Source organism: Pteropus alecto, unplaced genomic scaffold, assembly GCF_000325575.1.
Source record: "Pteropus alecto unplaced genomic scaffold, ASM32557v1 scaffold123, whole genome shotgun sequence".
Taxonomy (NCBI): domain Eukaryota; kingdom Metazoa; phylum Chordata; class Mammalia; order Chiroptera; family Pteropodidae; genus Pteropus; species Pteropus alecto.
Genome location: NW_006433950.1, coordinates 2,816,247 through 2,843,515, shown reverse-complemented (window position 1 = coordinate 2,843,515; position 27,269 = coordinate 2,816,247). Strand labels below are relative to the sequence as shown.

At 55.6% G+C, this 27,269-nt stretch overlaps 1 protein-coding gene across 3 annotated transcripts in view; it reads right to left on the bottom strand.

Annotated features, from left to right (window-relative positions):
- NOD2 (nucleotide binding oligomerization domain containing 2) overlaps positions 1–27,269 on the bottom strand; it is a 32,221-nt gene extending 4,952 nt beyond the window's left edge. The window contains exons 1-11 of one of the 3 annotated variants that reach the window (XM_015586970.2): positions 27,223–27,269; positions 22,424–22,818; positions 21,097–21,563; positions 15,065–15,170; positions 11,561–13,376; positions 8,077–8,160; positions 7,800–7,883; positions 5,593–5,676; positions 3,649–3,732; positions 3,097–3,180; positions 1,366–1,449 (exon numbers count right to left, since the gene is read on the bottom strand). In XM_015586970.2, the coding sequence (XP_015442456.1) occupies positions 1,366–1,449; positions 3,097–3,180; positions 3,649–3,732; positions 5,593–5,676; positions 7,800–7,883; positions 8,077–8,160; positions 11,561–13,376; positions 15,065–15,170; positions 21,097–21,555 (2,885 nt within the window). In that variant the 5' untranslated portion in view covers positions 21,556–21,563; positions 22,424–22,818; positions 27,223–27,269. The remainder of the gene's footprint in view (positions 1–1,365; positions 1,450–3,096; positions 3,181–3,648; positions 3,733–5,592; positions 5,677–7,799; positions 7,884–8,076; positions 8,161–11,560; positions 13,377–15,064; positions 15,171–21,096; positions 21,564–22,423; positions 22,819–27,222) is intronic. The other 2 variants (XM_006908750.3, XM_015586971.2) reach the window with 2 other exon arrangements.

Sequence of the window (27,269 nt, the reverse complement as noted above, 5' to 3'; positions counted from 1 at the left end):
TCCAAAGGAAAAATCAAGCATGATCTTTTTATGATGTAAATCAGATCACATTACTGTGCTCATTAAAACCCTCCAAAAGCTTCTCAGTGCCCTCAGAATAAAATCCCAAGTCCTCCCCATGGCTCTGAGACCCCGTGGGCCACTCCCCCACCTCTGTTCCCCTCCGCCCCCCACTGCAGCCCACCGCGTGGGTCCGCCTCAAAGCCACCGAGCTTGTCTCTGCCGCACGACCCTCACGCTTGCCGTTCGGTCGACCGCAGGCATGGCAGGAACCTTCTTGTTACTCAGGTTCCCACTCAGATACCACCTGGTCACAGACGCCTCGCCCGAGCAGCAGCACCCCACCCTCTCAGATTCTCTTTAGAGCCCTAATGACGCACAGAAATGGTCTCGTGCATTTGTTCACGTGCTCATTATCTGTCTCTCCCATGAGAACTTAAGAGCTATGAGGTGGGTGCCTGCCCTGTCCTTTTTCCCTCTCTGTCCTTAGTGCCTCAGACAATGCCTGGCAGAGAGTGGGTGCCAGAAACATTTCGAATTTCAATATATACATGGGTGGATGGATGCACGGGTCCATGCATGTGTGCATGATGCATGGATGCATGAATGGATGGATGGATGCATGTGTGGATGCATGGGTGGATGCACACATGGATGGGTGCATGGATGCATAGATGGATGAATAGATGGATGCACACACAAATAAAGCAAGCATGCTTGCCTGCATTTCACAAGAGAGACCACTGGAGAGAACCGCCAGTTCTCTTGCCTGAGCCAGAGATGACCCCTGGAGAGGGGGAAGGGCACTTCCTGTCTGCCCCATAGAAGACCCTGTTGGCAACGCACCCCTATTCCCTCGGCTTTCACCTCCAGCTCTGAAAGCTGCTTGCTGGGAAGACCCCAGCTCTCTGCCTGAGGCCTTGCTCCTGACCTCAGGGAGCACACTTAGCCATGTTCACGGCAAGCTGGAAGTGCTGGAAAATTAATATCCCCACAAGCCCACTTCAATATGCGAAGGACAGGGAGCTGGTGGATAAATACCCCCGCTACCTCGTGGCGGCAGAATTAAACCCCAGTTGTCCTCGGTGATAACCGGCTCAGTGACACAGCCTTTCTCGGTTACCTTCCTTCCCCACCTCGCTTCACGACTCTCTCCCCGGCGTTTGCTGGGACCACCTCCCAAGCAAACAACTTGCGCCGGACTCCCTATCCGAGTTTGGGGGAAACCCAGCCAACGCCATCCGATTCTGCCGGGCCACCTCGTGTGAGGCAGCCAGGCTGGGGAGCGGCCCGGGTCTCCGATTCAGAAACACCCCTCCCCCACGCTGGCCGCTAGCCTACGGCTCCTGCTTCCTGCGTCCTTACTTCAGGACTTTCAAACTTGAATTTCTCTTAAGTCCTTCGGCGAGAGAACACACACCTTCGTCTTGGAGATGGTTCTCTTCCAGGCTGCGAAGAACAAGGGAGAAGACCCAGTTGAAACCGTAACATTTATCATGGAAGATGATGTTAAAGATAAACTATTTGCCCCCCCTTTAGAAAATCCAACATCTAAAAACCCACATTTACAAAGAAAGTAAGAACAAATGAGGCAGGGTTTGAGGGTCTCCATTCCAGAGACATTTTGGGGAGAGAATTCGCCCCAAAACTCTACTATATAAGAAGTTCCCTCACGCCCTAGTGACTCTCTATCCATTTTCCCTTTCTTATCAATGGAAGCCGCATTTCATTTGGGGCCGCCACGTGCTCGATGAAAAGATGACTTTCCCACTCTTTCTCCCGCTGCAGCCAAGGTTGGCCAAGAGACACCCGCATGGCCGTGAACACACAAAGGGAAGTTGACAAATGGGGCTCCTGGGAATACTCTCTAAAAGGGAGAGACACAGCTGGCCTGTGCCTTTGCCCTTCCTGGGTATCCAGACTGAAGCCTGGATTATAGGAGTGATGCTCTGGATGCTGCAGCCATCTTGGGATCATAAGGCAACCGACCATAACGATGAAGACACAGCCCGGGGATGGGATGAAACAGAGTCCAGACCCCCGCTGGCCTCGTGGAGCCACCATGCCAGCCTATGCTGCCTACCTCCGGCATGCCTGTGCGTGAAAAAATACATCCTTTACTGCTTCAAGCCACTGTAGATAGAGATTTTCTCTCCCTTGCAACCTAATGTCGTCATAACTGACACAGTCAGAGCGAGGCACTCTGACGAGAAACTCCGAGAAGTCAAACCCAATCAGGATCTAATGAACGGTCCCCTAGCAGAGCCAGGGAACCCCGCCAACAGCCAAGGCCCCTCCACGACGTCCGTTTTGTGACAATGTTCCGAGGTATCGGTGCCCTTCTGCTTCCTGAAGAAGTCAGCGTTTTATCTCCCTGACATACTCTGGAACCGCCCAGAACATGTCATAAGAAGACTAGACTGGTGGCATCTGAAGAATGGAAAATTGGACTCGGTTTCACGTCGACACTGTGAGATTCGTGGTTTATCTTTCGGCTCGCCCCAAACTCCACTCCGCCTTCCAAGGTGGCCCTGACTCTCTCATCCGGTGGTCTCAGGGACCCGCATGCGCTTCGAAAGGATGAACAGTGGCGGCAGTGGTGACAGTCGGAGTTAACTAGCAGCAGCGGCAACAGTAGCAATTACCGTCACTATGACAACCCGACACTTACGAAGCACTGACGCACAAGCAGCTCTTTATGGAAATTACCCGGTTTAATTCCTTCAGAAGTGTTTCATAGTGAGCAGGTTCACACCCTCATTGTATGTGGAAGAAACCTGAGGTTCAGAGGCCGTTATTGAACTTGCCGGCCGTGAAGCTCCACCCACTTGATTCTAGAGTCTGTGCTCTCAGCCACTAGGCCACATGGAGGCAGTAAACAAACCAACCAACAAACCGTTACATACGACTAAACGAAGAGAATGAGCAGCTGTACCCCAGGCTCTCTAAGCTCCGCTCCACCCAGGACATTGAAAGGCAAACGCCATCTTCACGCACCCACCCCTTCATGCACCTTCGTCACGTCCAGGGAGGAGGCCAGGGAAGGAGGAAAGGCGGTCACCCGCCTCCCCAGAGCGCGGATGCGCCCGGACTCACCAGAGCTCTTCCAGGGCCACGTTCTTTTCCAGCATCGACGCCAGGGCCCGAGCACCTGTGCTGCCGATGTCGTTCCCCACCAGGCTGGACGGGACCGGGACAGAGGCGAGTCAGAGCGGGCAGGGACCGCGGAGCTGAGCTCGCCCGCGAAGGGCAGCCCGCACGGCCGCAGAGCCCGCTGCTCCTCGTCAGACATCACTAACCGATGCCCTGCTCTCTCCCACTGAGCCCCCGAAGCGGCCATGGAACCCCCCAGCCCGCCCCCCGACGTGGCACACAGGGCAGCTACTATTAGCGAATGAGAGCTGGTCCTGGAGGTAAAATGTGCTCAATTCAGCCCAAGAGCTTCGATTTACAGCTAGGGAATCGAGGCCCTTGAGGGGAGAAGGAACAGCTCCGAAGTCACCCGGAAAGACTCGAGGGTCCTGCCTCTCATCTCACTGCCTAACCAGAGGTTAAAAGTGAAGTTCAAAGACCTTCCAAACTGGCCCAGGCTCCACCCCCCTCGGCCTGGCTCCCTCTTGACAGCTGAGGGACGACAGGGAAGCTTACCTGAGCCACTTCAAGCTCTGGTGATCACCTACAGCTTCAGCCAAGGCCTGGGCCCCCTCGTCACCCACCTTGTTGCCCCAGAACCTGAAAAGTCCAACAGATAGTGTCGGCGAGTCCCTGCTGTGTGTTCTAGACAAGCACCAGTAATGTCCCTTCTTTTCGTGTCCCCAGCCCGAGGGGCAGGACCTCCGATCCCAGACAGGTCTCTGTGGGGCTCCTAAGTCCCTGCACAGTGGACCTGCCTCCATGATTTTGGAGGGATGGTCAAACTTCACTCAGATTTTTCAGCGGCTTGAAATCAGACTTACAAGAACAGTAGAGGCCCCCACAGTGCAAAGCAGTGTGACAGGGGCAGGGAACTCACTCCCATGGCAATTCGCATGGTGGTGACATTTTCCCCCCAACATTCAGGTCAGCCCTGCTTCCTGTAACTGCACACCAGTCCTTAACTACCCTCTGGCACCACCCAAAATGAGTCTGGCTCTCCTTCTGCAAGCCAGCTCGGCATCTCTCGCTCGTTCTTAATGCCCCCCGTCCCTTCACGGTGTCTAACTCCTGCGCCTTCTGGGCCACCCTCCTCAGCGCCCCTGTAACCTGGAAACACCCCTCGTCAAAGGTGGAGCCCAGCTCATCCCTCGATCCGTGGGACATTAGCCTGGACACGCTTGTGTACGAGAGAGCACAGACGGCTGAACTACGGTGTTCGCCGCATTTCCCTTCATATGTAAATATTCGCTGAGCTCTGGCTGGGTGCCAGCCCTGCCCCGTGCCCGGGGACAGGTCACGGCAACAGCAAAAACCCTGGCACCAACACGAGCCCAGCGAAGGAGATGACGGCATCTCACCAGCGGAGGACAAAGCGGCTATTGTTTAATGAGGTTGCACGATACGGAAAGATGCCTATGATATAGTGTTGAGAAGAAAGTGTCAGGTACCGAACAGTTTGTGTGATATAATAGAGTCTGGGGGTTTTAGCGCGGAGTCTGGCCCAGATAGGAGCCTTCATAAATATGTGTTGAAAGATAAACACCCCTGACGTGCCAGAGGTGACCTCGAACGGGAAAGAGCTTCGTGGGCGGTGGCCACCCTTGTTCCAGACTCTGTGCTGCTTGGATGCAGCTTAGAAGAGGTGCTGGTGTCCCCAGCAATGCAGTCCCACTCCGGGCTCAAACTGGGCCTGTGGGCAACACGCCTGCCTGCGAAATGGGTTGGAACAGCTGGGCCCTAAGGTTATTCTCTCCTCCTACAGTCTTGGGTTCTGAGACCCCCAATTCCTGTCGCTGTGACCCCAGTTTACAATAGGGCAAGACAGGACAGGAGGGGGCTGCAGGGGTCTGCACGGTACAACCCTAGGGGACTGTCACTCCGCCCAGCAAACAGGAAGCTCCACGCTGGGGGCCTGGGGCCTGTGGAGGTGCATTCCCAGCCGGTGCCTGACTCAGCTCCCTTCCCTGTGAGGCTGGCAAGAGCTGGAAGGACCTGGGGAACCACCTCCCATCCTGGTCGCTAGCCTTCCCCACTTCCTCCTCGTTCCTGGGTCCTCGCCAGGCTACGCGTCCTCTGGGCAGCTTTCTGAAACTGCTTACTCCTGGGCCCTGCATCTAGATATTTCATCTAATTAGTCCGGGTGGGGCCCAGGCAATGGCATTCTTCAGAAGCTCCCAAGTGGTTCCAACGTGCAGACAGAGGGGAGAAGCAGAGCCTTAGCACCCACGAGGGCCAGCGGGCTTCCTGCCACCTAATCGCAGGCACCGCCCTCCCCCAGCCCTGGTGTCCTGAGCTTCCTGTTTATCTAATGAAAAGCAGGTGCTGAGGCAGCCGAGGGCCGCCCACTGGAGCCTGCACTGCCTCTGGGCCTTCTGGCCAATGCGTTGCACCTGCCCCCAAGTTCCCACAAGCCCCATGCCCCTCCATGTGGCCCCCAGGTCCCAGCATCCAACCTACCCCAGGAACTGGAGGGAGGCGTTGGCCCTGAGCCCCTGGGCCAGCACCTGGGCTCCTGCGGCAGTGATGTGGTTGTTCCCCAGCCTGGAAGGGAAGACAGAAGAGGCTGGGAAAGCACACAGGACAGGAGGCCGGGTAGTGCCCTGCAGGCCTGGTCCGGACAGAGCAACCTGGACAAGCGCTGTGGGGACCTCTGCGCAGGACGCGGAGCCAGTCCCCCAGCGCCTGCCGCCCTCCGAGCCCAGGGAGCTGATACGATGGCTCCTGCAACCTCGTTTTCTGCCAGCCAAGGGAAAGGAGTGGGGGAGGCAGGGACTGTTTTACGAAGCGGTGTGACAGGTGTGGGCAGAAGCCACGGCAGGCAGCAGTCCTGGTGTTTCCCAGGAGAGCAGGTGACTCACTGTCACACCTTTTCCAGTCTTAGCCATCTGCGCCTGTAGGCCAGGCCCAGGGCCCCTGCAGCCTCCCTGGATTCAGTCCACTCCCAAAGAGCGGGGGGCAGGCCCAGGGCTGGGAGGCAGCAAGGGACCCTGCTATGGGCCCCAGCAGAGGCCGGGGAGGGGGGTTCGGTACTTCCAGACACTTCAGAGAGTTTCAGAGAGGCCCTCAGGACTCATGCACAAACCCGGGCTTCCTGGAACAATAACACACTTTCATCTCCAAAGAACTTTCATACCCTTCAGCCGCTCTGACTCACAGTGACCCCCACGGGGCAGGTCTCATTACCCGCTCCGAGAAGGGGTGAGGTGGCCTCCCGGGGTGTGTAACCCAGGGCCCCAGCTCTGTGCTGGGGAACCCCGTCGCACCAAGGCCCGCTTCCCGTGGCCTGCTCCCAGCCAGAGACGGGGAGACAGCCGCTGCCTCTGCTGGGCGCCCTCGCCTGGAGGACTCCCAGTGGGCTTCCTCTCGCTCACAGAGCTGCGCTGAGTCTGAGCTGCGTCCCCCCCTCCCGCCCCCTCCCTCGGGCCAGAACTGGGTGGCATCTGTCAGCTCTCCAGCCTCTCCCAGCTCCTTCTCGGCTCCTCTCAGAGGCATTTTCCCACTAAACTGGTTGCTCATCTAATTCCCCCTTGAGAGACTGGACTGACACAGATAAACACACTGAGAACGTAGGGGACTGTCCCACGATCTGTCACTCACTATATAAAGCTCTTGCTGTATACTGTGTATATGCCCGTTAACTCCATCGTCACGACACCTGGGAGGGAGCGATTATTACTACGTCCATTTTACAGCAGGGGAAGCAGAGTCACACCGGGGGGCTGACCCAAGGTCACACAGCTAATGAGGATCAAATCTCAGGGATCCTGGGTTCAAATCCCCTGGCTCTCAACCACAATGCTCCATTAGCCAGTCCCCCGGCCTCCATGTCTGGCAGCTCCCTTCCGCTGCCCCGTCCCTGGGGTGCGGCCGGCCCGGGTCTCAGGTCTGTGCGTGGGGGTGGGGGTGGGGGAGGTGGTGGCAGCAGGAGACGTCCTCAGTACTGAAGAAGGCAGCTCTGGCATGGGCCTAGCAGGCCTGCCCGAGCCCGAGGTACGTCGTCAGCACGTGAAACACAGCGGCTCCCACCCCCAAACCCAGCCCAGCAGGCAGGAAGAATGGCTGCAGGCATTCTTCACCGGGTTTTCTTTTCTGCCTTGTCAATCTAAGAGGCAGTAAGGTCCCAGAGAGAAAGAGAAGCCAGGTCCAGCTGGGGACCGGCTGGAGGGACGATTTCGCGTTTTATCAATATGAGAGAGAATTCGGCTGAAGCCAGGAGGGTTGGAAGCGGAAATGCAGACTTCCCAGAGCAAAGCGCGAAACCCTGTACCCTGGGCCGCTGAGAAGACCTTCTGAGGCTTTTGGTAACTGGTGGCCACGGCTGTGGTGGCAAATGACCGCCGCATGCCTCCCCCCACAGCACACACTCAGCGTATAGCCGGGAACTCGGTAACCCAGAGACCTTGTGACCTTCAGACACAGGGAAGGAAAAGGGCCTGAGGACTTTCTTCAGCCCTAGGGGCTAAAGGTCAAAGGGCAGGAAGCCCTCAGCAGAGCCATTCCAGAGTTTGCTGGGGAGGTCACGGCATTAGCAAAACCCTGCTCAGAAGGGGTTCGGCCGGGAGATCACAGGCCCAGTAATGGGCTGAGCGGGGCAGGGACCGGACTGGGCCGGCTGAGCTAAGGGGAAGAAAACAGTTCAACAGTTCACGGAAGCCGAGGCTCACCTCAAGGCCAGGAAGTTCCGCCTGCACCCGAGCAGCCTGGCCATGGAGTGTGCACAGCCATCGGTCAGCTTGTTGTTGAACAGACTGGAACGTTCCGGGAGAGAGGAGACATGGAGACAAGGCACAGTGCACAGTGACCACCCAAACGCTCAGGACAGCAGCTGCCCTGCGCCCTGCAGCCACGCCAATACCCCGCCCAGCCCGTCGCTTGCTCACAGCTGCTCCCAGGGTTCTGGCCCGGAGTGAGGCTGGGGACACCGGGCCCAGGCCCACTTACGCTAACTTCTGCAGCTTCTCACAATGAAGGGCGTGTTCGATGAGCTTGCAGATGCCCCGGTCTGAGATGTTATTATCTCGCAGGCTAAAAAAAAAACACCAAAAAAATATATTTGAAAACAAAGCTGATGAGAGAGAAAAAAATGAACAAAACCCCAAAAGAGACCTTCACACATCTCCAAAGAGCCAGCATCTCTGCTTTCGAGAAATGCTGCAAGGCCCGGGCACCCCAGAAAAGAAGACTCCCCCCATCCCTGCCCAGGGTGCTGACGTCATGCAGTACGTAGGGGACGGCTCAGAAGTGCAGACCCAGAGCGCCTGCTAAAGCCCCCTGGGATCCTCAGGAAGTCACGAACCTAACCAGAGAAAGGGAAGGGGCGATCAGCAGCCTCTGAGGTGGGAGGGGGCTGCTGCCTGGGAAAGCAGACGAACTACTCCTGGGGGCAGGAGTGGATGCCACCGGCCAGGTGAGCAGGTGGCAGACCAAGTAGACCAGAGAGGCCGAAACGGTGGGAAACTGGCATTCAGGCTGCGGTTAGTGGGGCCCTGCCGTCCAGCCCTTCAGCCCAGTGACATCGCTCCTGCAGGCCCAGTCCTGCCTGGCAGGCCGCCTCCGACAGGCTTTTGGGCCCATGTTTCCAAAACTCACCTGATCTCAAGGTCTTCTGAAAGGATAACCTAAAATACAGACTCCTCGGACCCTCCCCGGGGCCGGCCATCCTGCCGTGCAGGGTGCAGCCCAGGGGTCTGTGTATTTTAACAGCTGTGTGCATGATTCTTCACCTTCAGACAAACTTGGGAGGCCCTGACTTAAAGCTCAGGCTCTGGAATCCGGCACCGTCTGCCACCAGGTAAGCCCTGGTGAGGATTTAAAGAGACAGTGCACATGAAGTTCTGTGAGCATCAGGCGCACAGTAAAAGCCACCCATACGGACGCTCCTCTGTTTGGACATGCCAGGGCTGCCCTGAACACCTAATTGTAATGGCACTGAACCCTCACAAGACCATGAAGTGGGCGGAGAGAAGGAAACTGAGGTGCAGACAGGTGAAGTGACTTGGTCACAGTTGCACGGCGTCTGGAGGATCTGGGCCAGACGGTGTCTCCAGAGCCTGCTCTTAACCACGGCGTCGCCGGCCCCTCTCTCAGTGATTTTCAGACTGCGGCTCACGAAATCAACTTCGAAGGCCACGGGCAGCATTTTTTGAATGGAAAAAGCGTAGGAGAGAGGGAGGGAGCACGGCGTGGCGGAGTTCACAGGGGACGGTTGTTTTGTTTTTCAGTTTTACATGCGCGTGCTGGCCTCTCTGTCCCTGTCACACCCACACGCAGGAAATGCCCCATCGTGCTGGCAGTTTCAGTACCGTGTGTGGGGGGTGAGGAGTGATGAACGTGGTCAAGGCCTTTCATTGCTAACGGAGCTGGTTCCCACTGACCAGCAGTGTCCGTGGTGTGGCCTCTGTGCGTCAGAACCACTAGGAGTGTCTGAAACTACAGATTCCTGGGCCCCCACCCAGCCCTGGGGGGTGGGAGCCACTGAGGACGGCCTGAGAATCTGCATTGCCACAGCCCCTTTGCCCCTGAGGTCAGTGCCGCAGGAGCTGGAATGGGACCAGCCTCACCCTCCTCTGAAACGAGGCACGGGCCGGCCTCCATGGGCCCCCCGCACCGCGGGAGGCGGGGGGCTGTCGTCCCCAGCGAGAAAGGGTCTGTTCATTTTAGGGATGCGTCTGTGAGGAGGGGTCTAAGAGGGTGACCCAGGCCAGCGGCTCCTGACCCCGAGGTCCCCTCAGAGAGCTACGGGTCCGTAATGCAGAGAAATGCACGTTCCTATTCCCACCGGGCAAACCACTCCCACAGGCCAGTCTAGAAATTCCTGAGTGGAAACATCATGACTTCTCCTTCCTGGGAATATGAGCATTGCACTGGCCACTTGCATTTACTAGGCCAGCTCCACTGTCCCCTGCTCTGCCTGGCTCTCGGGCCTGGGATGCTGATTCCCCAGGACCACGTCAGCAGGCACCCTGCTCTGGGTCCCTGTTGGTCAAGGCAAGAGTGGGGAGAGGGCCAGGTTGATCCCCCCAACCCCACCTTTCCAGGTCACTGCAACCTCAGGTGCTCACGGGCAGCCCGCCCCCTACCTTCCTCCCAGCCAATAACTACTTCTTCCTCTGCCCCTCGCAGGCCCAGGGAGGATCACCCCCCAGGCCCGCCCTGTCCCCGCCCCATCTCCATCCCGACACCCCGATATTACCCCAGGACCCTGCACCAGCCATTTCTGCTCTTCCTAACTCCTGCCCCTGAGCCTTAGTAAATTGTCCCTTTATTAAACTCTTCATGGCATCTGTTTCCTCCTGATAGTCATATTTATAATATATATTAACTATATATGATACACGTTAACTCCAGATGGTATGTTGTATTATTACATCCTACTTATAAACATAGGACCACAGTCCCTATGTAAGGAACAAAAGACCACGGCACACTTTCTAGTACGCAGCTCTGTGTTTGCTCCACGCAGAAAAAAATCCTCGCTGCTCTGGCCTAGAGAAGGTATGTCATCCTAACAGTTTCCAGGTGAGATCTGTCCCTTGCTTAGGTCAAATAAAGTTGCCTGGGAGGCTGAGTAGATTTTCACTTTAAGCTACAACTTCTGCTTTCTCAAAGGTTATAAATAGAGAGCAGAACATCCCCCTTTCAAGGCTGGAAGGGAAGTTGGGGAGCCTACAGTGTGCTGGCCACCAGACCTGGGTACGCCCTCTGCCCTCGCCCGGCCCAAGACATGGAGGGCGGCTCACAGGTGCCAGGGCACTGACCTTCCGAAGGAGAAGCCTCACACCTTCCGATCAGGGGCTGAAAACCGTGTGGGTGACACCAAAACCTCACTTGGACACAGTACTCCATAAGGAATGAAGGCACAGGCAAAACTCTGCAGCCCCTTTCTCTCTCTGGGGCCCTGAAATCTCATCTCGGTGGGCTTTTAAAGTTTCTGACAGGGCACAAGGTGCCTGATTTGGGACGGTTCCTTTGCATGTGTCTTCATGGTTGTCATGGAGCCTCTGAAGCCCGCCCAGAGACAGGCTGCTTGCAAGGAGCGGGGACTCGTAACCAGAAAGACGTGACTTGTGAACCTCTGCTCTGCCATTTCCTATGTGACCCCAGACAAGTTACTTGACATCTCTGAGCTTCAAGTCTGGGACGATGGGGGTAAGCACGTCTCTGCTACTGCCCAGGGTGGCTGTGGAGATGAAAAGAGGTAATTCAAGAAAGAGTGTGTCACAGGGCCTGTCACATAGGACGTCCTATGAATTATGGCTGTCATTCTCATATGGTTAAACAGGCTCAGACTGGGGAAGGGACCCGGCCAGGCCTGCACGGAAGGAACCGGGCCTGATCTCCCGGATCCCAGCACGGTGTTCCCGCACCTGCACCCCAATGGGGGCGGCCCCACTGTGCCCGGCCAGCGCGGCCCGGTGATACTCACTACAGAGCCTTGCAGACGCCGAGGCAGGGCAGCAGCTGCTCGACGCCCACGTCGCCCACGGAGTTGTGGTCCAGCTGCAAGGCCACGGGCTGCCGGAGGTGGCGCAGCACGAAGGCCAGGGCCGCGCACTCGGCAGGGCCCACGCCGCAAAAGGTCAGCTTGAGGTGCCCGACGTTCAGCCCACGCACGGCCTCCCGCGCCAGCCGCTCCTCCCGCATCTCATAGAGGCTCCGGATGAGCCAGACGAACCCCGGCATGGCGTGCATGCTCTTGGCCTCGCCCGGAACGGCCGGTGGGATGGTATGGAAGTGTTCGTGGAGGCTGCGGGCCAGGCACCTCCGGGCACAGGCCTGGCGCCGCAGCAGGGCCTTCTCGGACGCCTGACACTCGGCCAGCAGGACCCGGTGCTCCCGCGACACCAGCCCTGCCAGGAAGGCTGCTGTGATCTGCAGGTTGTGTGGCTCCGCCTCCTGCAGCAAAGCGGCCACACTGGCCTCCTCGCATCGCGAGTCGGGCACGCACAGCGTGGACAGCAGCCTGGCCAGCAGCGAGCTCCCCGGCTGGCGACCACCGAAGAGGTGTCTGAGCAAGGACGCCGGCAGCTCAGCACTGAGTGCGAGGTAGAAGGCGGCAAAGAAGCACTGGAACGTGATGTGCAGGAACTCCAGGGGGGCTGTGCTCCCGGGCGCACCCCTTTTGGCGTGCACCAGGAAGCCGAGAGAAACGTCCTCGCTGTCGACATGCGCCGCCTGGAGCTGCGGGGCGGAGAACACGTAGCAGCTCATGCCCAGGCCCCAGAGAGCCAGGCGGCCGAGGTGCAGGAGCGTGGGGAGCCTGCCTCGAAGCAGGCTGGGTCCCAGACCCTGACGGGCTGAGTCTGGGGGGGCGGCGTGCAGCAGGAAGTGCTGCAGGATCAGCAGGTACATGTCCGTGGTGGTCTTGGGGGACCCTCCGCCCTGCAGCAACAGTTCCTGGTGGCATTTGGACACCATCCACGAGAAGACGGGGAGGTGGCACAGACCGTGCAGGGCTGAGGTCGCTTTGAGCAGGCCGATCAGGCGGTCGGCCACCCCCGGCTCGCGATGGCGCTTCCGCAGGTACAGTTCGATGCCGTCTTCCGAGAAGCCCTTGAGGGCGAGCTCCGCGCGCACGTACTTCCGGAGGAACGCGGACACGGCGGCCGGACGGCTGGTCAACACCTTGCGGGCGTTCTTCAGCAGGTTGCCCTGCAGAAGGTTGAACAGCAGATTCTGGACCGACATGGGGTCGGTCGGGGAGCAGTGACGCTCACGGTCCGTGAACCTGAACCTGAACTCGTCAAAGCCATCGAAGGTTAAGAGCACGCGGTCGGGGTGGTCCAGGAGGAACTGGAAGACCTCCTGTTGGCCAAGGTCAGGCCAGCAGCAATGTTCAAAGAGCAGCGTCCGCACGGACAAAGGCTTTGCTATGCACTGCAGCTGCCGGCAGCTGAACGGGAAGACGAACAAAAACTCCTGGAAGTCCCGCCCCGTGGCCCACAGCAGGTGCAGCTGCTGCAGGAGCGTGCTCTTGCCGCTGCCCGCCTCGCCCACCACCAGCACGGTGTCCGCGTCCTCGTTGAGGTGGCCACGGGTGCTGAAGAGGTCCTCCAGGCCCAGAGTGGCCGGGCTCTTCTGTAGGGGCTCAGCCGTGCCCACCTCTGTCCGGATCTCCAGAACATTCTCTGTGTATATTTCCTCCAGGCAAAGATTCTCTGCCCCATCGTAGGTGCTCAGGAAGCGAGACTGAGCAGAGACCGTGGCCCTCAGCTTGGCCATGTACTTCGTACATGCAGCATCTGGAAGACAGAGGAGGGGACGGACGACGTGGGACCATGCGGAAGACGGGACCTGACACAGGGCTGCGTGGGGTGGTGTGACCTCACGGATGGGAGAGAACAGACAGCTCTGCAAGCACAAGCTGCGGACCCTGAGGACAGTCGCATAACGTTCCTAAGCCTGTTTCCTCCCCTGTGGGTGGAGGTTTTGAGATGGATCAATTAAGATAATGCATGTCAAGTGCTTCATTCAGTGTCCAACACGAAGTAAGTGCTCGAGAGACATTAGCTAGTGCGATTATTGACCCCTGATGCCAGGAGGGGCTGCAGACTGGAAGGGGCGCGGGGCTGGGGTCGGGGGACTCGCATCCATATCTGCTCCCCATACTGACTGAGGGCCTGCGGTAAGCCCATTCCCCACGCAGCCTCAGGTGCATCTTCCCAAAGGGGAACAAGGTGTGAAGGCTTAGGAGCCCAGTTTCTGAAGTCAGACACACCTGAGCTTAAAACCCAGGTTCACATTAGTTTGGGCAAAAGCCACTTAGCTCTTCTGGCCTCGGTAAAAATGGGGCAAATCTACATTTTGAGGGACTGTTTCAAGAGGAAACGAGACAGAGGTGAGAAGAATCCCTGACGTGGTAAACTTTCAAAAATGGTGTTTATCATTATTATTAGTGGGTGTGATGGGTGCGACAATGGCGCCCCAAAGATGTCTCTATTCTAATCCTCAGATTCCGTGAACATGTTACTATTCTTGTAAAATAGACTGGACGGACGTGATTAAATTAAAGGCATGGGGAGCTTATCCTGGGTTATCCGGTGGGCCAAGCGCTGGATGACCTCGGGGTCACTGGGGTGCCTGGGTCAGCCCTTGGACGAGACCTCTTGACCAAAGCCACTTCCTCATGCTCTTCGTGCCACCTTCTGCGGGACGCGTCCCCACGTGTAGGGTATGTCCTCGGCTCTGCTGCCTGTCCGTGGTCATCCCCACATCGATCTCGGCAGACCACTTTCGGTGTCAGGGGTGGGTTCTCCTTTCAGAAAATGGGGAAGTGGTGGACCAAGGCCCAGGGTGGCGGGACCTCAGAGCCCGGTTCACCCCGTCACGGCCTCACTGCCCCCCCGACCAGGTAGGATGCCTGGGATGTCCGAGCCCCTCTCGTGCCTGAGCTGGGTTGGTGACCGTGTGCAATGACAGACACCACGTTCCCTGAAGCCATTTGGTTGTTGCGTTTCTGACAGTAGCTCAATGGCAGAGATCGAGAGATACCAGCCTTTCATGAAGTATACAAAATGTCTAATCACTATGTTGTACACCTGAAACTCATATAATATTGTCGGTCAACTGTAATTGCAAAGTAGATTTAAAAAGAAAAGAGATACTAGCCCTACTCACATCTTTTTGGTACAGATAATGACAGTGTGGCACATAGGGTCAGCCTTCAATACGCGGTAGCCCCGGTAACCGTTCTGCGGGGCTGGAAGTCATCAAAGCCGACCCTGCTGTACACATTCATCCTGTTAACCCTCCCAACAGCCCGGTGACACAGTGGTGGTCTTCTCCCCAAAATGAGAAAACTGGGTCTCAGGCTTGCACAGCCAGTAAGTGGGATTGTAACAAATGTGTCTCGCCCTGGAGATTCTGCTCTTAACCGTGAATCTCCTCTGCCTTTCTTTCCTTGTCTGATGAACGAAGAATATATCTATACCTTCGAAAGGCAGGGTCGTCGGGACTGGTAATTCCTGAACATGCTGTAGAAGGAAGGCAGCCAATCCATTCACCTTCACGGTGGCAAGGTCGAGGAGCCTTCTCGCCTACGGGGAAAGAAAAGTCATTATTTTCCCCAGAAAGGCTGATGGAGACGCGAGCGAAGGTGTCTCATTAGGCAACTCTCTTCCAGAAAAGGCCAGAAGAACAGCCAAATGAAAACATGTTTAGAGAAGTCAGTACACAATTGGGTGGTGAAGTAAATGAATGGTTGAACAGACACATCCCTCTCGAGACCCACTGAAAGAGTGAATAACTAAAAAAAAAAGACATAAATCCATAACCCACGAGGATAGGAAAAACCATTCTGGAAGCTGGAAATCATTTGGAGAGAGCCGATTTAATCAAATCTTATGGCCTGAGATACCATCCCTGCACTTGACTCCCCAGTTTTCATCTCCAAGCTGAACAACGCCCCTGAACCTCAAACATGCACATCTAACTGCCTACTCGCCATCTCCACGTAGGTGTCTAATAATGCCTCCAACTTATACATACCCAAAACTAAACCCATACACACACAACCTACGGCCTTCCTTGTCTCGGCTAATGCCACCTTCCAGCTGCTCAGCCCTAAAGTTTGGGAGTCATCCTCGATGGCTCTCTGCAATCCAGCAGCACATCCTGTTGGCTCCACCGTCAAAGTATATTCAGAACAGCAAAGGCCAGCAGAAATGTAATGCAAGATACGTACATATGTCATTTTAAATCTTCTAATAGCCACATTTTTTAAAAGTAAAAAAAAAAATAGATAAAATTCATTTTAATCGGATATTTTATTTAACCCAATCTAGCTAAAAGATTACCATTTCAACACGTAATCAGGATGAAATACCGAGGTATCTGGCATTCTTTTGCCATACTAAGCATTTGAAACCTGGTGTGTGCTGTGCCCTCGCAGAATCTCACTGTGGACCAGTCAGTTTCACGTGCTCACGGGCAACACGTGGCCAGTGTTGACCACACTGGACCCACAGCTACAGAGCCCGGCCCTTCTCCTCACCTCCTCCACCACCACCTGGTCCAAGCCGCCATCACGGCTCACCTGGACAATCGCGAAGGCCTGACTCGCCTCGCTGCTTCCAGCCCTGATCTACACCACAGCCAAGAGTAGATCTTTTAAAATAAAAGTGTTTTCTTTTTCCATTCGGATCACACCTCTACTGTTACGAATGTCCCGAGAGTTCTGCCATTTTCTCAGCGTAAAGGCCCAAGTCCAGTGGTAACATACGAGGCCCTGAACAGACAAAAGTTGTGTCTACAACCGTCTGGACCCTGGCGCTTTCCCTGGCTTCATCTCCTACTCTTCACCTTTCTTATTCCACGCAACACACTGGCCTCAGGCTTTCTGGAAACATCAAGCACACTCTGACCTCCGGGCCTTTGCCCCGGCTGCCTCCTCTGGCCGGGCTGCCTTTCCCCCAGCTGCTCACACGAGGTTCCTTCACCTCCCTCAAGTCTTTGCTCAGATTCCGCCTTCTCAGTGAGAACTTCCCGACCGTTCTATTTAAAACTGCAATCGCTTACCCTCCGCCCCCTGCAACTCTCAATCTCCAGACTCTATTTTCTACAGCATGTGCCACCTTCTAACATACTCTGTCACTTGCTTCCCTTTGCTTACTGTCTATCTCCCCCCACTGGAATGTGAGCGTCTCCATGACAAGGATTCATATCCATTTTGCCCACTGAAGCATCCCCAACACCTAGAAGAGCTCCTGGCACAGAGTAGGCACTCAAGGGCTTGCTAAATGAATGAATAATAATAGACTGAGAAGGGCCAGAAAGCCGAATCCTAAGCCAACGACAGGCAGGGTAAAAACCACACAATATACGTCTCAGAATTTGTAAACATCTCTAGAACTTAGAGCCCCCAAGTACCTCTGGAACTGAAGGAATTGATTAAATTAAGTGGGGCTGAGACAAAGTGCTTTATGAAACAGGCCTCTGGCTCCTCTTACGCACTCCAAGCCATAAAACAAGAACAGGATGCTATAATAAGAAACATTGAAAAATAGCTCTTTGAAATTACAAGGATGATAGCAAAAATTTTTTAAATTCAAGAGTTTAAAGATAAAGTTGAAGATATCGAACAGGAAGCAGAACAAAAGGACATGGAAATTTGACAAGAAGTAGAAGAAAATTAGAGGATCTGTCGAGGAGTTCTAAAACTGAAACAGTAGGAGTTCCATAAAAGAGAAAATAAGAAGAAACCAACTAATTGAGAACATTTTCCAGGACATAAAGATATGCGTTTCCCTCTTCAAAGTACCTCTTGTGCGCTCAGCACAACGGAAGAACACCAAGGCACATAATTGTGAAATTTCAGAATGTAAGAGACCAAAAGAAAAGTTCACGAGCTTCCGGGAAGAGTGATAAAATGGTTTCAGAGTTCTTCCAGCCACTCTGGAAGGGAGAAGATGCGGGAGTAATGCTCTCAAAATTCTGAAGAAAAATGATGGCCAACCCAGAATTTTACACCTAGCCAAACAATCAACCAGATACACGGGAACTTCAAGACATATAAGAGCTTAGAAATTCACATACTCCCATACATTCGTTCTAAAGAACTGGCCCAGAAGACAGAATCTACCAAAATAGAGCAAACCAAGAAAAAGGAACACATATGTTTCAGGATACAGGAGGACTATGACGGGAAGTCTCAGGATGATGGTCCTAAGCTACAAGTAGGTTGCCGCCGGTCCAGATGGATCACAGCGGTGACTCAAGACTCAGACACGTTGAGGGCCGTTATCTTCTCATGTCCATGCTATCATCCTTATCTGCATTTGCCGATCTGCATCACAGGCTACTGTCATCCTTTCCCTCAAGGCCTGCTGCCTGAGTCAACAGGGCCTCATTTCACCCCACAGAGTGTTTAGCCCTATTCCTGGGGGCTGGAAGAGCCTTGGTCAAGTTTACGACTGAACATCCAGAACAGCCCACTTTCTCTGACCAAATTCCTGACATCCAGCCTCTGACTCACACCTGCCCTACCAGATCCGCTCGCTGTGGTGACTCCTGTATTTCCCAGGACTCGTGCATGACCTTGCCCACTGACTTCCCGGAAGGGGACCTTATATACTCCCAGAGAAGGTGCAGCCAGACAGTATCCCTGAGACCCTATTCAGCTTCTCTGCTCCTGGGAGCCTTTGTCCAAGAAGGAAAGGCAATACTGCCCTGTCCTGACACAGCTATGATTGTGCTTGCTACTCCGTTTTTGAAAACAAAACAATATATCATTCGGGATTTATTTTATAAGGTATTGAAACTTTAAAGAAAAGCAAAGAAATGATTAATGCAAAAGTCAGGCTACTGAGTACCAATTGAGGGAAACAGTACAGGTACTGGTAACATTCTACTTCTTCACCTGGGTGATAGGAAGGCGCATGTTTATACCGTACCATATGAAATCGTATACTTTTCTGTCGGCATGGTCCCTTTCCCAAGTTAAAAAATGTTTAAGCTAATACTGTGAAGGGGCCGAGCAATCAGTCTGACATCCTGGCCCTACCAACTTCAGCAGCTGTGTGCGTCAGATGGCAGCTGGTGTTACAGATGGTGTAGCCTCAGGTTTGCTAACCACCATTAGGCCCAGCTGAGCAAGTTTACTACATGAAGGCCCCACAGTTCATGACACAGAGAGAAGAGCACAAGCTTTGGAGACAAATGGGCCTGGATTCAAATTCTACCTGGGCCACTTCCCAGATGGGTGATTTCAGCAGTTTCTTCATTGCAAAGAAGTAGTATAGCCACACTACCCCCTTGGGAGGTAGCTATGTGGCTTAAATGAGATAATAAATGAAGAGGGTGCCTGGAACACAAGAACCACGCACTCGGCAAATAGTAGCAATGGGTATTTTAGGGTATTCTGTTTTATTCCATAGCATTTTCCAGGCCCCGACCTGCAATCCATGATCACCACCTCTCTAGCAAATAAACAAGGTCAGTTTATGAGAATGTACAAGACAGTCCTGGATTGGAGGGGGTACGTGAGTTGGACATAACACAAGTGCCGCCCACACGGAATCAGAAATTCTGCCACTAAGGGAAGGCTACTGAGTTAGAGAATTATAGAAGGCCAGAGCTCAAAGGAAGCTCAGAGAAAGCTGGATTCTAAAAACTTAAACCTCAGACAGCCCAGACCCTTTGTAAACTGCTATGATCCTCAGCTCTCTCGTCCCATCCTTTCTACGTGCTCAGCTCGCTCCCAGCGCTCGACCTGTCTGCCGTCTCTCTAGCCCTTTCTTAAAATAGACTCACAGCTCATTTAAATACAGCGTTTCTTCTTTCCTAAAATAAGCATTGAAGGTTATAAACATCCCTCTGCATTCTGCTTTAGCCGTACCCCGTAAATTTCTATAAATCATATTTTCATCATCGTTTGGTTCTGAATATTTTCTGATTTCCACTTGTGATTTCTTCTTTGACTCATGAGTTATCCTGTTTTCTTTTCTTCAGTCAATCCAAATGCGTCCTCTATTCATGTCCTGTCTCCTCCAGGCCCTCGGCTTCTAGGCTGCCTTCTCTAAACCCCTCAGAGCATCCAGAGCGACCACACTGTTGAACACTTGATCAAAAATGACGAGACACAAACCCTGTCACGTTCTATGTGAGCTATTTCAATAACCCCCACCCCACCACCAGCAAATCACAAACAACACCAACGTAGGTACAATAACTAACCTGTCTACTGTAATCCCCACAGAGCCAGGCTCAAGAAGTTGGCACTCGGGGTACAACTGTAGGTTTCGCATGTGCTAATGAGAGGGGACCACACCATGTCTGCTCTGTGAGTACTTGGTCACCCTAAGTCAGCTTTGAAACACCATTGAAGACAGACTGGTTTTTTCTGTCGGTCTCAGCGTAGGTTTATCTAAACTCACTTGGGCACCGATACATTTTTTTTCAAAATAGGCAAAAATAAAAACTTACAAGTCTCGCAATCCAGCCCATCCTAACACTGCAATGTAATTCCAATTCATTGATTCAATAATTCAGGTACTTCCTCAACAACCACTTACTGAGTACTTATTATACACAAGGCACTCTGAGCACAATAAGCTTTAAGACAGAGCGTGCTATGTGGTAGGCATCTAAAGAGATTCTGGCTGAATAAATGAATGAGTCAATGAATGACGAATGATTGGGTCAAGGTGCCAGGTCCAGCACTGGCCCTCTCATTAACTACTGTGAGCATACGCAAACCACTTTTCTGGGCCCCAATTTCCCAATGTATAGAGTGGGATGTTAATGACAGGAGGTCCGCGGGTCACCGTTTGGGGATAAATAACCCAGAGGGTTTCAAAAATACCCAACAGACACTTCTGTGTTCTTAAAGAATGGAATTTTCAGAGGGAGTTTTATTCCTACTTCGGGTATCTATGGTCTAATGCAATTTCACATCAGAAATCCTATGTGGGCATTTAAATTATATTAGTACACAGTGTGCTACATTAATTATTAAATGCAGATTTAAGTTAATGAATTTTTATGATCTGCTGAACTGTTAGCTGAAAACAGAAGGCAGGAAAAGTGTGCAGTGTGAAATACCACGATAACAGACTTGATAGCAGCCAGTAGTAATGTTCACGAGCGCCTACTATGTGCTTGACGCTGTCCGAAGTGTTACACAAATCGACTCACTGAATTCTCCCAAGGACCTTACAGATGAGGAAACTGAGGCAGGAGAGATTAAGGAGAGAGAGTTTCCAGGGAGAGGCCTGCCGTCACACAGGGCTGGCCTGAGCCTGTGTCATCCCTGGGGAAGCAGCCCTTGGCCATCAGGCGACACTTCCTCTCATGAGAAGTGGTGTGATACCGAATCTCAGAGCAACTTTTACCCGCCTGGCTGCCTCCGCAGGGGGTATCCCATGCCTCCCCATAGCACTGAGTTCACAAAGACAAATCATTCCTGGTGACAAAGCGGCACCCCTTTCCCGAGAATTCTGATGACTCAAGACGGAAGGGCCTCACCCGCTGGGATGACGTGAAGACGGGCAACCTGATTTCGTCACATTCGTACGGGCTGACGAAACCCCGCTCCTGGGCCCGGTCCAGCACTCCCTCCACGTGGCTGTAGAGTCTCCTGACGATGGCTGGCCGGTGACTCCGCAGGTCGCGGACGGGGTGGGATGAGTGGGGGTCCCAGTGGCCATGCAGCCTGGGTGACTGGCTGTCGGCCCGGGCCTCCTGCACAGCTGCGAGGAGTTGTTCACAGGCCCAGGCACCCTTGTTCCAGACAGTGTCCAGGAGGCGCCTGGCCAAGTGGGAGAGGGGCTGGCCCAGGACGCTGAGGCCCTCATAGTCCTCCCAGGAGAGGACGTCCCAGGAGAGCAGCCAGTCCAGGACACTCTCGAAGCCCTCCAGGGACCCCGAGACCAGCAGCCCCACCAGCTGGCTCCTCTGTGCCTGGAAAGCCTCTTGCGCGCACATTTCACAACCTGGGGACGAGAGCGAGGTCAGTGCACGACTTCTCCGGAAGCAGGCGGGGGCGGAGGCAGTGCAGGGGGCCCGCCAGCTCCACCCAAGTCCGAGCTAGCCGTGGTTGCACCCGCAGACACCACCCAACCCAAGCTCCCTGTCAGACAAATGTACAAACTGAGGCCCGGAGAAGACAAGGAACTGGCTCAAGGTGCCGCAGAGAGTCTGAAGCAGTAAGGAGTCAAGTCAAGACCCCTGGTGCCCATACCCATGTTTTATCCCTGAATTAAGAGGTTTAACAGTTTGGGGCCGATAGCGAGAGTCATGCCTCCCAAGGGATCTGGGAATTAGTGTCTCCCGAGGGATCCGCGAGGCAGGTGAGCGGGTGCTGGCTGGATTCAGGCCACAGCAGCGCTCTCTTCCATACGGCTCATATTCACTGGGCACATCCGGCGTGCCGGGCACCACGCCAGATGCGCTGCTGTATGCATTCGCTTACCGCTCCCATCCTCTCGGAAGCAGATGCTGTGATCAGCCCCCGGCTACAGATGAGAAACTGAGGTGCAGAGAGGCTAAGCGACCTGCACAAGGGCTGTCGTCTAGATGCGGTGGGGCTGGGATCTGAACCCAAGGACCGCAGCTCCAGAAGCAGCACGCCCTCAACTCCTCTATATCTGCGTTCCCCACACGCGCCCCCGAGCCCCTGCCTGTGTAGGTAATCCTCTGCCACCCCAAGGGGCAGACCCAGAACGCTGCTATAAAGAGCCCCACCCAGCGAAGCAAACTATGCAGTTGGAAAGCTCACGGGCGCATAGACCCCGGTCATCACCGCGGCCTCCCCCACCGCCCCAGACCCTCCCCCCCGGCCCCCGCAACACACATTACAGGCTGTCGCCTCTGTCCACGCTGGATCGGGGCTCAGCCCTCAGCCTCTGGGTTCTGGGAAGCGAGGGGACGCAACCTCTCAGAGCTTCAAGGCCGGGGAGGGTCCCCAAACGGCGGAGACTCTCTCAGCAGAGTCCGTGCTGCGACTGTCACAGGGTTCTGGTGTCACAGGGTGCCCAGACCAAAATGAAAGTGAAAGGGCCCAGGCTTGGAAGAGGAGGAGGCATGCCTGCTTCTGTTTCTTAAGCAGGGATGCTTCCCGATGCCAAGGAGCCCGGGGATTTCACAGCTTTCCTTGCGGTTGTCTGTGTGTCACCCTCCTTCGTGGCCTGAGTCAAAGCCTCGGTCTTTCTCGTCCTGGCATCTCTAAGCCTGGCACAGGGCGGAGCCCTGGAAAACACAGTGGGAATGTTCATGAATCAAAACCCCACGGAGGGAGGGGAGGGCCTGGAACATTCTGTGCCCGTCCTCAGATGCTGCCGACGCTTAGGCCGGAAACTTTGTGCGGCCCGATGAGGGAACGGAGGCGGCGAGGTCACCCATGCGTGTGGCAGCTGCGGGGACATCATCCCCAGTGCAGAGGCCGCAGTAAACTGGGATCTGAAACAGTTCTCTCTGGCCAAGCTGGCTTCCTCCCCGTGCCCAGTGCCAAGCAGACGGGTCAAGAGGGCAGGGGTGGGGGGGCGGGGCGGGGAGGAAGGCGGCACGAAGAGCTCTGGGCTTTGGCCCTGGAGTGGTTCCCGGCTGTGGCCCCACCACCTCCGGCACCGGCGCCCTGGCCCGGGTCCTAGGGAAAAGAATCCCCCACCCCTCCCTCAGGGAACAGCCCAACAGCCCAGAAATGGGGTCGGCACGCTCCTTGGACCGACATGTGGAGGGCACATGGACAGCTAGGAGTTAACGAAGCTGCAAAGCTGAGATAAGACAATGCCTGCTCCTCTCACCAGGGGATGCCCAAGAATGGACAGCGGCTTCTTCCTCTGGCTGAAGAGCTGAAGAGCCTGGACCCTCCCTCCCTTATCAGAGCTCATCAGGCTTGGCAGAGCGGGCGCAGCCAAGTCATCTGGGACAGGCCTGGAGCAGGAAGGGCAAGGCCGAGTGACACAGGACTGACAGGCCTATATCTGCCAGGGGAAACCCCAAAAGGCTGGGCAGGAAGCCCGAGCCAGCCAACCAGACGTCCAGAACTGGGTACTTCTTGGAGATACTGGCACGAAGCTTGTGCATCCACCGTGACCTGCACTCATGGGGACCTGAGACACAGCCACAGACGTGCTCATCCACCAGGGGACAAGCTTCGAGTAAGCGGGCCACTTCCCAAACACACCTAGTTTGGGGCAGCAGACGGCCGCTTAAGCCCCACACGCACAACTAGTGACATCGGGGCTCTGTGGACACCAGGAAGGAGAGGCAGAGCCGAGCCACGCGGTCTGGTGCTCTGTCCTCCCGCCAGCAGCTGGAAAGTCCCATCTCTGCCCTGGGCCTCTTCAGGACACCTCAGAGCAGGGAGACTCCCCAAGGGCCAATTCTGCCAGCCTCCTGTCTCTGAGCTGTCCTACCTTTCCCTAAACATCCAAGAGGGAGGACCTGGCTTTGCTGCTGTCCTCACGGACCAGGTCAGCAAGGGCCTCTTATGTCTAACTTAAGTTCTTCTGCTTCAGTTTAAATCGAGAGAGAAAGAACACAGATGTCCATACATCCCCTATTTAATAAACACTGTCCCTAAAATCCTGCCTTTACCGCCTGCCTTTATCACGCTTTCCCCTTCGGGCGGAATGCGTCAGTCTGTTACCACGGCCTTTTCTTCTCTGCTTCAGTAACTACAATTCTGGAGTCATTTCAGTCTCTTTTCAAGGAAGGTGAGGCCCAAGCATGCAGAGGAAGGGGCTCTCCTTGCTGAAACAGAGGGTCAAGCAAAAGGGGCAACTCAAGAGGCCCCTCTCTTGTCCCCGAGCCCAGGCCCAGTCCCTGACACCCCCTTCCTTGCTGAGAAGACAACCAGGCTGGTTTCTCGGGGCCCTGAGCCAGCTACATGCCGGACGCGAAGGCTGCTGGGTCCCAGCAGCCAGGGCGGGGAGGGTGGACCTGGGCGGCGCGACTTCAGAACGGTCCCGGCTCTCGGCTGGGGCCAAGCCTCCCCTGGGACACTGGATCCGTCCCCTCACCGCTGGCGGCCATCCTCCATCTGGCCCCTTCGCCAAGCTTCTCTCCAGGACAGCACTTCCCAAGAGCCCACAAACAGACCCTAAGTTGCCCCAAAAGTAAATCCCTGTCTCCACACCCCCTTCCCTCCAGGGTTTCAATCTAGTTCCTCCGCCCTTCGCAGCAAGACGCCTTATCCATTGTCCTACTGCTGTCCCCAAGTCCTCCCCTCCCAGCCAGGGACCTCTGCACTGTTTGATTCTCAGTACCCGTTGCTCCCCCCGTCCTGACCCCTCGCAGTGCCTCCCGCGTCCCCATCCAGGACAGTCACCCTCTGATGTTTCCTCCCGTGGCTCCTTCTGTCGCCCCAGCTAGTCCAGGGCTCCCCGCGTGCACCTCTCCTCTCTGCATCACTCTCTCCCTAAGCGAACTCACCTGCTTTTACAGCTTAAAATGCCCACTACATGGAGATGCCGTCCAAAAGTTTATTTCCGGCTCTCACCTCCCCACTACACTTTTCCCAGCTGCCTCCTGGACATCTCCACTGCCTAATGCGCATCTCACACTCAGCGAGCACCAAGCCAAACCCCAGCCCCTCCCCCTAAGCAGCTCCCATCCCAGTCGGGGGCAGCTCCCAACTTCCGGGTGCTCAGGCCAAAACAACCTGCTTGGTCCTCCAATCTCCCTTTCTCTCGCATCCCAAGTCCTACCTGCCCGCCCTTCACAAGATGGCCCCAATCTGATATTTTACACCTCTATGCCATGGAGGGGGCGGGGCGGAGTATAAGCCCGCATGGCCTCTCCCCAGAATGACAACAGTGCTCCCCTCACTGGTTCCCCCTTCCGCTCTCAATGTCCCTACAGCCCATTCTCCCGCCCACAGCCAGCTAAACCTGCTAAGCCCTAAGTCAGACAGAGCAGGTGGCTCCTCTGCTCAAAGCCCTCTGTGGCTCTCAATGCACTCAGACGGAAAACCCTCAGAGTGGCCTTCGGGCCCCAGGCTGTGGGCCCCGCCTCCCCGCCCCTGACATTCTCCCACTGGCTCCTCACCTACCCTCCTCCAGCCACGCTGGCCCCTCCTGTTCCCAGAACAAGCCGGACCTGCTCCTGCCTGTCATGCTCCTGCCTGAGGGCCTTTGCACATGCCCTTCCCTGTGTGTGTACACTGTCCTTTCCCCCAGACAGTCACCCTGCACCTCCTTCGCTCAGTTGTCACCATCTCAGAGAGGCCAACCCTGAATCCCAAAACCCCACCTCCCTCACCTGCCTTATTAGAATATGAACCCCATGAGGGCAGGGAGTTTTGTGGGATTTTTTTTTTTTTTTGTGCTATATCTCCAGAGTCTCACCTGGTGCATCGACAGAGATTGTTTGAATGAATAAAAGAATGGATTTACTCTGCATGGTTCCAGGAGGCAGAAGTGGAAGCCAGGGGCAGAATCGACAAACCACAGAGCATAGCTGAGTGAAACACGAGCCACAGGGGACTGAACGGCAGGTGCCCGAGGGGGACAAGCTTGCCACCAGGGCACACAGAGCACTGGGTGGGACCGGGGTGCAGGCGCCCGGGGGGGAAGCCCGCCCCGCCACAGGGGACTGAACGGCAGGTGCCCGAGGGGGACAAGCTTGCCACCAGGGCACACAGAGCACTGGGTGGGACCGGGGTGCAGGCGCCCGTGGGGGACGAGCTCGCCCCCAGGGCACACAGAGCACTGGGTGGGACCAGGGTGCAGGCGCCCGTGGGGGACGAGCTCGCCGCCAGGGCACACAGAGCACTGGGTGGGACCTGGGTGGGCTGCATGGGGTCCCTTCCAGCCTGAGACTGGCAAAGGGGACTTCGGGGTGGAGTGACTGGGACAGCAGAGCAGAGGCAGTGGGAATGTCACTCTGGTCTTCTTCATCAAGAGTCAGGGGACAGGTGACATGGGAGGCTTTTGCCCTTTACAGAGCAGGAAACTTGTGGCCAGGGAACAGCCCACGGGGAGACCAAGGCCAGGACGGGGAGAAGCCCTGGGGCTCAGGAAGAGAGAGAGACACCAGAGCCAACTCAGAGCCAGGGGTCCAGCTGTGGGACCCCCAAGTGGACTTGGGGGCTTTTCAGTTTGCTAGAAAGCAAGTAGGACCAGATGGCTGCTCCCCAACTTGAGGAGCAAAGGAGAGGGCCCCCGCCACAGAGGGTGTGATGCTGGACAGGCCCGGGTGTGGGCCTTTCTGGCAGGGATGGGGGTGAGCAGAGGTCTCTGCAGCCCCCAAGGGAGAGGAGGAGGCAAGAGACCCCCATGAGAGATACCCAGCAGCAGGAAGCGCTAGAGACCGTCCGGGCACCCTCGTCTGCACCCACCCTCTTACAGGCATGGTAAAGATGGATGGGGAAACTGAGGCCAGGAGAGAGGAGGCCCCGCTGAGACCTGGAGCCTGGCCTCCTCATTCCCAGGCCCCGTGACCCGTGATCCTGCTGCTTCTCCCTCCACAGCCCTCCAGGGGGCTTCCCAACCTCCAGACGCCCCCTGTGCGCCTACCTTTCATCTAGACCCGGGAGCCCCCAAGGGGAACCGAGACAGCCTCCCCCTAAGCCGACTGGCCAAGAGGGTTCCCAAGCCAAGTGTTGGAGTCCCAGGGGCAGCCCCCCGCACCCGGCACCGGAGCACTCACCACGGGGCCGCCGGCGCCCCAATTCCTCCGCGCCGTCGGGGCCGTGA